The 8,722-nt window shown below is 35.3% G+C and overlaps 1 protein-coding gene across 1 annotated transcript; it reads left to right on the top strand.

Moving 5' to 3' along the window:
- The first annotated feature begins 1,756 nt into the window (after positions 1-1,756).
- Positions 1,757-6,940, top strand: LOC137037659 (DNA ligase 1-like). The gene is made up of 3 exons (XM_067411845.1): positions 1,757-1,919; positions 4,803-4,937; positions 5,673-6,940. Exons 1-3 carry the CDS (start codon positions 1,871-1,873, stop codon positions 6,320-6,322), a joined length of 834 nt encoding a protein of 277 aa, XP_067267946.1. The 5' UTR covers positions 1,757-1,870; the 3' UTR covers positions 6,323-6,940.
- Positions 6,941-8,722: the final 1,782 nt, after the last annotated feature.

Here is an 8,722-nt window from a genome sequence, read left to right as displayed (position 1 = left end):
AAACATGCGAAACAGTAGTTTATGCGTTCATGACCTCAAGGCTAGATTACTATAATGCTCTACTGGGTGGTTGCCCTGCACGCCTAATAAACAAACTCCAGCTGGTCCAAAACACAGCAGCTAGAATTCTTCCTAGAACCAGGAAGTATGACCATAAAAGCCCAGTTCTGTCAACACTGCATTGGCTCCCTATTAACCACCATATAGATCAGGGTGCGAACTACAGGGGAGCTATAGAGGGAGCTCGGCTCCCCTTAATAAGACTACCATGAAAATGTGATTTGTGAAATTTTGGGGTGTCTCAAAAAATATTGACAATGTGTTATTTTGACGTGCAATTTCAGTTTTGTGTAGTGTGATCATCATGGATTATTAGGTGTAAAATTGCAAAAATATCATTCATTCATGCATGACAGCGATTTAAACCTAATTCACTTCAATAAAGATAACTATACATGCTATTCTTGTCATGCATCAGGTTGTGGGGGCGCTGCGGTGCAAATTCCACTCATGTTTAGCAAAGGAAGATGACCCCAGGCTTGTGTTAAGGTAAGGCATGCTATTCGTATGTGGTGTGGCTGAGTTGTTATAGGTCTGCGTGACTCTCAATGTATTAGACCTATTCTTCTGTAGCCTGACGAGTAATTTTAACTGTTGTTCATGTGAACTCAAAGACAGTGACAGTGACAGCCTGATGCTTGGTTTATAGACTATTTGTGGGTGGCTGTTTGTTGTTTCACCTATCAGCTCATTTTGATAATGTATAATAGAGTAAATCCTGTATAGTGATTTATCCTATATAGTGCTTGCATAAAGCAAGTAGTGTACACAGTCATAGCTGTTGTATCTTTGTAACTCATTGTAAGATCTCTTATGAGGCACGCACAAGCGCACATCCATTAAAGGATTGTTAGGCTGCATAAATTAGGTCAGCCAGAAACGGAAACTCTTCCTATAACACCGGATGTACTCGTTACATCATAAGAAGAATGGCATCTACGCTAATAGTCTCTCTGTTTATCCCGTGGTTTACCGTAGTCAGCCAGATCAGGGCCATTTCCAGATCAGAAGGAAGACCTGTGCCTAAACACGACCACAACGCATCCCTGAAATCCCTGTCAGCTAGATTGTGTCAACTATCCCCTGTGAAGGCCTCATCGACACGACAGCCAGTGGCAAAAATACAAGTGGGATTGAAACACATTTGATCAACCAATTTGGGATATGTCGATTAAGGCCTTAATTATAAGACAGAGCTCTTATGATTCTAATTAATTACTAATTAATCATCTAAAAATTAAAGTTTGTTTCTTCAAACTTTCTGTTTATCTTTTTTGGTTTTAAAGATTCTGTTCATCTTTTTAGTTAATTTTTTGAACATTTGTTCATTTTAAGATATAGTAGTATAAAGCTGGAAATGAGATATATTTTATATATACTGTAATTTAATATAATTTTAAGCTTGTTTTGTTTTTCCAACAGAAGGTATTTTAATGCAACACTTTGACTATTCTGTTTAATATTAATTATGATGTCCATATAAGTCTCATTGAGTTGATAAAGTCAAACATTCTTCAAGCTCAACCACAATTTTACGATATTGTCACCTTACTTTAGTTAATAACTTGTAGTAGGCCTATACTGTTGCATCCTTATTTTGTTTTCGCTTTCGAAAACAGTCTATGAAACTCATGTTAGAGACTGGTGACGTTGAATCTCTCCAGAAAATCTATTGGCTGCCGATTATAGACACTATATTATGTGTTCGCGAGGGGATTTTTGACCAGTTTATAAACACAAGAGTCACAGAAGCGTCTAAAACAAGATTAATTAATTCCCCCAGGACGTTTTTCATTATTCGAAAGTAAACATGAAGTCCTTAGCTTTTCTGATGATCGGGATAACTCTCGTGCATGCTGGTAAGTAACAGCTTAATCATTTAGATTCCATGAATTACTTTGACGCAGCTTTAAGTTTACATCTAGCCTATAGTTTAAATGTTGCGATTGTCACTGCTTTACAATGAATCATTAACAGATTAAAAAAGTCTTGTAGGCTATTTCGGTTTGCTGAAAAGTCGGCTGTTTTTTTGTTTGTTTTTTTTCCCTCAAAGAATGGAATTTAGTTTTGATGACTGGATTAACAGAATTAAGCAATACAAAATTCAGAAAAACTGTAATCTGGGGCGTGTCATAAAGTGTGCTAAGAAAAGCGGGGATTTCAGTCCAAATCCTGACTTGAAAAAAACATAACAATCAATTTAATTTCACGCAATCTCACGAATTTGATCCAAGTTCAGTCAGTCAGGATAATTTGATGCTGCTGGCACGTGCTATAGGAAATGGCACTTCTGACTTCTTAAGTCGTGATTACGCATTCAAGTTTCTACTGCATTAAACAAAAAAACAAAAACAAAAAAATTAAACTAAAACTAAAATTAAAATAATGGAAAAAAAACCTTAAGATAACCTGTAGAAAGAGAAAACATCATAAGCACAGAATAATGTGTGTGTATATATATATATATATATATATATATATATATATATATATATATATATATATATATAGGCTATATATAGGCCTATATATATTTTGTAATTGCGCTTTTGAATGATCATGTAATTGTGGCATTTGTAATTGTAATCGCGATTAGAAATTCGATTAATTGTGCAGCAAGTTTATTGTGTAATATGCTAAGCCTGTATGTACAGATTTAAGGTAATTTATGCCTATAGGCTATAGCTATAAATAATTGATTACTCACAGGTTTCCTGCATCTCAGTGTGCACACTATCCATCCTAAATAGTATGTGACATTAGTCATTTTCAATACTATTTAGGATGGATAGTAGTGTTGTAGTCAAGACCACCTAAACCGAGACCAAGTCGAGACCAAGACAAGACCAAGACTTTGCGGGGCTTAGACCAAGACAAGACCTAGGCAAATTGAGACCGAGTCAAGTCCAAGACCAGACTATCACTCCTCAAATTGATCTGATGGATCCACATTTACTGTTGAGAAATGTCTTATTTTTAAACAGTAATATAATATAATAAATTAGACACTATAGAGCTGTTACCAATTAGTATAATTACAAATACATAAATAATGTTGAGATTAATGTTTTAAAAAATAAAATTTTGTTTATTGAACATTTGTAAAAAATCAATATCACGTTTGCAATTGTGCTCATATTTGTGAAAACAGCCCTCCTTCTTGTGATATTGATTAATTATATCATATGTTATAATATAAATATCAAGATCTTATACATGTACTTTTTTGCAATCATATCTTCAATTTTGTGGGCATCTGTATTAATTTTGGTGACATTTTTGACACAAACCCTTGTTGATTTCTGACCCGGTACAACAGTAACAAAATAAATGAAATTAGAAATAAGTTATTGATTGCATTTGAAGCAGAAAGTTTTATATCTAATAAAATTAATGATGTTAACAAAGAAATCAGACAGTGCAGCAGCAATCGATATCCCTTTTAGTCTGAGACCAAGACAAGACTGAGACCAAATGCGGCCGAGACCAAGACAAGACCAAGACCTTAAAAAAATGGTCTTAAGACCGTTCTCTAGACCAAGACCGGTCTCAAGTACTATAACACTATAGTATGCACATTGATGAGGAAGACTAATGCGCCAACTGTTCCCTCGAGATAATGTTTTTTTTTTTTTTTTTTATGTGAGTTCAACTCTCTTTTACTTGTATAATGTTTTTATTTAGTATCAGTTTAAAAAAAAAAATTTGGTTAATTACAATTATTGAAAATGCACAAGGCTACATTTTTTATCAGTTTCAACAGTACAAAAAAGTTACACAACTTTTGTTTGTGGGATATAGATTGAAAGATTGGACATGACTCACATTTACTGTTGGTCTGTCAACACATTACAATACAGTGTCACTGCGATACAGAAAAGAAAAAGACAAGACTATTTTACAGAAGAGAAAAAATTTAGGAAGATAAAAATAGAAAACACCCCTTTGGCAGAACTGTAAATGCTGCATGACAAATTATGACAACTGGTTAAACCATTTTGCATTTATTGATTTATGCAATAAACTAATGCCTATTTGTTTTGGGGGTAAGACTACTTAGACGAGAACCAGTATAATATATTTTGTTCAACATGACATAACCATCGGAGCCATAGCCTTGTGGACCATGCCCCAACATTCAGGCAACCCGAGTTCTAGTCCCTGCTCAAAATCTTTTCCAATCCTGTTACCCTCTCTCCTGCTCCCATTGCTTCCTGTCTTCTCTAAACTGTTCCATCAAAAAAAAAAAGGCCAAAAAAAAAATATTAAAGCAAAAACAACATGACATAAGCAATTGATAATATAGGAAACCATAAACTTGGTTTTATGATGTGCATGAGTGACTAGAATAGATGATGTGGAGGTTGAACAGGCAGTTTTGAGAATTTTTATTTGTGATCTGAGAAATGTACCAGAGCAACAGAAAAATTATAAATGGGTAGGTTATTGAGATTACGATTATAATGTTACTCCAGAGTATCTTTTTGCTGTTGTTGCTAGAGGGAAGTCCGGAATCTTTTAAAATGTATTATTAGTGTATTATTTGGGTTGCATCAGGCAGTTTACAGGAAAAAAGAAGTTTCTTAAATTTACACAATAAGGTAAATCTGCGATCAGATCTGCAAAAAATGGTTCTACCAAATTATCTTTCAATGATAAGAGGGTGAAGGTTGAATCTCCATTAGTGCTATCATTATTCAGGCATTGATTTTTTTTTTTCTTCTGTTTCTTTTTTCTTCCAGAAAAACATTCTGTGCAATACTTCAACAAGGAAGAACTAGGTTTACCAAATTTTTCACAGTTTGTGATGGCAGGGCATGAACAAAACGTCATGAACAACAGCACTGTTGCCAAACATCGCTTTACTCAGACTGAAGGTGAGCACTGATGCATGTTAAAAACATCATTAACATCTAGTCGTTCAGTTTGGTTTTGTACACACTGTGTAGAATTTTCAGTAAATGTGGTTGTCACTACCTGTAAAGATGCTCTTCTATCTAGAATGTAGTCACATGATAGTCAAGGATGAAATATTTCAGTTTCTACAGTATCCCAGATTTTTTTTTTTTTTAAAAAGAAAGAAAAAAAATATGAACACTGAGAAGCACACAATATTCTGTTCTGCGTATTCTTCAACAGTCTGAAGAGTCTTGATAATTTTGTTGAGAAAAAACCAAATGGAGTTTTGTAACAAATGGGTTCTGAGGAAAAGTACAGCGAACAAGTCAAAGATTCAGTCAGTTGATCATTTAAACTGATAATTCATGAGTTTGAAACAAAGACCTTTTGACCACCACATTAAAAAGAGCAAATCCTTAAGAATAATTTACTGCCAGTTAGATTGCACTGGCTGTGTTCTTTTGTGCAAGTTACCAGTGAAGACATCACAACATATAGACATAATGTTTGTTTATTGTCTTTTTTATTTCTCAGAACTTGGTCTTTTTCTCTTTATTATTTTTTTATTGAATGGAGGCCAAAATACCAAAAATATGTTCAGTTAGATTCATTTGATTCTGAGTCAGACAAGTTGGGACCTGACTGATGATTTTATTCTGACTGTATGAATTGATTATTCATACCTTTACATTCAAACTGTCCTTTTTCCTCAGGTGTGCAGGTGGGAGATGATCAGACTGGAGCAACAGATGCCTTCCGTCAGGAAGGTTATGATGAAGAGGACTCTCTGTCTCTGGATTTGAAGGCGAAAGAGTTGAAGGAGAAAGAGTTGAGGGCGAAAGAGTTGAAGGCGCAAGAGTTGAAGGCGCAAGAGTTGAAGGCACAACAGTTGAAGGAGAAAGAGTTGAAGGCGCAAGAGTTGAAGGCACAACAGTTGAAGGAGAAAGAGTTGAAGGCGCAAGAGTTGAAGGCACAACAGTTGAAGGAGAAAGAGTTGAAGGCGCAAGAGTTGAAGGCACAACAGTTGAAGGAGAAAGAGTTGAAGGCGCAAGAGTTGAAGGCACAACAGTTGAAGGAGAAAGAGTTGAAGGCGCAAGAGTTGAAGGCACAACAGTTGAAGGAGAAAGAGTTGAAGGCGCAAGAGTTGAAGGCACAACAGTTGAAGGAGAAAGAGTTGAAGGAGAAAGAGTTGAAGGCGCAAGAGTTGAGGGCGAAAGAGTTGAAGGCGCAAGAGTTGAAGGCGCAAGAATTGAGGGCGAAAGAGTTGAAGGCGCAAGAATTGAGGGCGAAAGAGTTGAAGGCGCAAGAGTTGAGGGCGCGAGAGTTCAGCCCTGTGTGCAGTCCCAGCAGGCGTCTGCCGTGAATATCAAGTTTTTCTTTTGAGGTTGGACCCCAAAGTTGGACAGAGGTTATATTTTGGCGTTGGGTCTTACGTTGGGTTCGGACATCAATCTGATTTTAATTTTCAACCAAAGTGCACAACGTCTGTCCAACGTTGGAGGTTGATGTCAATGTGACGTTGGTTTCTGACATCAACCCGATATTAAATTTTCCACCAAAATGCAATGCTTGTCCAACATTGGAGTTTGACGCAAATCGGGTTGATGTCAGAACCCAACGTCACATTGACATCAACCTCCAATGTTAAATAGACATTGCATTTTGGTTGAAAATTAAAATCGGGTTGACATCAGAAACTATTGTTTGTTATCCGTTAATGTGACCAAAGTATCTGAACGTGGCTGTTCTGTTTAGTTTCATTATCATGGCCTTCCTTTTTTTAAAAAAAATTTGTATTCACCTCATGTGTTCCTTTGTTTCAGTTTTCCTGCTCCTCATTTGTATTAATATGTGTCAGCTGTGTTTGATTAATAATCATTGTTTAAGTTGTACCCTCACATTCATTCTCTGTCATCTAAGTAAAATGTGCATTGCTACCTGTTTGCCTTTCTTTGGAATTATCATTAAACCTTCTTTTTGGAACTATAATCTTCGTCTGCCTTCCTGCAACCCTCCATGACACCAGTTGTTATAGTTTGTTAGGTTCGTCATATCTGATTGCAGATGTTACACTGGTTCTACTGTGGTTCTAGATGGAAGTTCATGGGCTCACCCAAACTGCCAGGTTATCTTGTTATCACACAATTTTAAAAACTAAAACCATCCTGGTATTGATGCTAAAGGGCAGTAAGGATGTAAACATGTAGAAAAATCTCTAAACATTTACTTGGGTCTGTTGCATGTACATAAAAAGACAGAGAGAGAAAAAATAACTATTATGTGACTATTAAATGCTACCAAAAAGGTTAATTTCCCAATATGAATTCAGTAATATCACCAGTAGTCATGTGACGGTATCAAATTTTCATGTTTTTTTCATGGTATGGTATTGCACGATATTGAAATAAAAGTGTCAGGTTTACGAACTCTTTCTCTTATAACAAAAATAACATTTAAACACTATGTTTTAAAATGTTTCAAATAGATTAAAGTGCAAAAGAATTACTGGTAACACTTTATAATAAGGTCTCATTATTTATCGTTATGCATTACTAAGATTAAGAACGTACGATAGCTACATTTGTTACAGAAGGTATTTTTTTTTTTTTTTGTTAATGTTAGTTAAAAAAAATACAACTGATCATTGTGTTACGTGACGTGTATCAAAAAGGCACAAGGACGAAGGCGAATACGAAGAGAAGTATTTAATCACGGAAACAGGCAGGAAATACAATATACACATCTAACATCAATGAGAACGGACAAGGAATGAAGGAGAGCACAGTAAATATACATGTGACAAACAAAGGGAACTTAATGAGATAATTAACTGGGAACAGCTGAATCATATACTAATCATATACAGAATGGGGAAAACTAGGTCACAGAGAACATGAGACATGTAACACATTGTTAGTTTTAGCTCAGGTCCATTAAATAAGTTACAACTTTTGATTTTAGTAATGTTATAAAACTTTAACTAAGAAATTACCATTAACTAGAATAAATACATTCTTTTTAAGTATTTTTCATTGTCAGTTTGGTTGTCTGTTAACTAATGAAGCCTTATGTCACTAAGTTTTACTGAAAAATAAATAATCTTGTTGTCTCTTACCGTGCAACAAAGACTCCAAAGGTATACCTTAACTGAAGATATACGTTTTCTAGGCGTGTTCCCCGAACTATACCTTAAGAGGTTGCTTAAGGTATATCTTCTTAAGTGTGACGCTAACTGGTGCTGTCCATGGCAGTGGTGCTGGATTATTGATATCGATGACTTGAGAATCGATAATTCACTCTATACAGGGCTGCTTCACTGCGTTATTTGAGAAAGCAGTGGTCTTAATAAAAGAAGCACTAGAAATTGCATTTATCAGAGCTCATGGGATCTTATAAAAATAATCCAAATTGCAAACTAAATCTATATTGTAATTTATCTATATTCTGGGGGCTCTATATTCTAGCTGAGCCCCCAGCGTGAGTTTAAGGCGATCGTTATTTTAGTATATTATTTTAGAAAGTATATTAATTGCTTGGAGATGTGTCATGCAGCTGGTAGATATGTAGGTATCGTGATAAGATATCGTTTTTCCTTTTTTAATTAAAATATTCACAAAATTCTTAAAGGTGGAGTTAGTATTTTTTTTAAATATACTGTTTGGAACTTAGTCGGGCCGACACCAACAACAAACGTGTAAACGTATGATGGTCGAGGAGAGAGAACAATCAAGAGGAAGATTTGAAAAGAAAAAAACACTGCAGG

This window comes from Chanodichthys erythropterus, chromosome 15, assembly GCF_024489055.1.
Source record: "Chanodichthys erythropterus isolate Z2021 chromosome 15, ASM2448905v1, whole genome shotgun sequence".
In the NCBI taxonomy this organism is placed as follows: domain Eukaryota; kingdom Metazoa; phylum Chordata; class Actinopteri; order Cypriniformes; family Xenocyprididae; genus Chanodichthys; species Chanodichthys erythropterus.
This window is presented reverse-complemented; position numbering and strand designations above follow the sequence as displayed.

Excerpts from the sequence above, each read along its gene's own strand:
- LOC137037659 (XM_067411845.1), top strand. The coding sequence starts at position 1,871 with ATGAAGTCCTTAGCTTTTCTGATGATCGGGATAACTCTCGTGCATGCT. Across the intron at positions 1,920-4,802 it reads GATAACTCTCGTGCATGCTG|AAAAACATTCTGTGCAATAC; the intron begins GTAAGTAACAGC and ends TTTTTCTTCCAG. Across the intron at positions 4,938-5,672 it reads TCGCTTTACTCAGACTGAAG|GTGTGCAGGTGGGAGATGAT; the intron begins GTGAGCACTGAT and ends CTTTTTCCTCAG.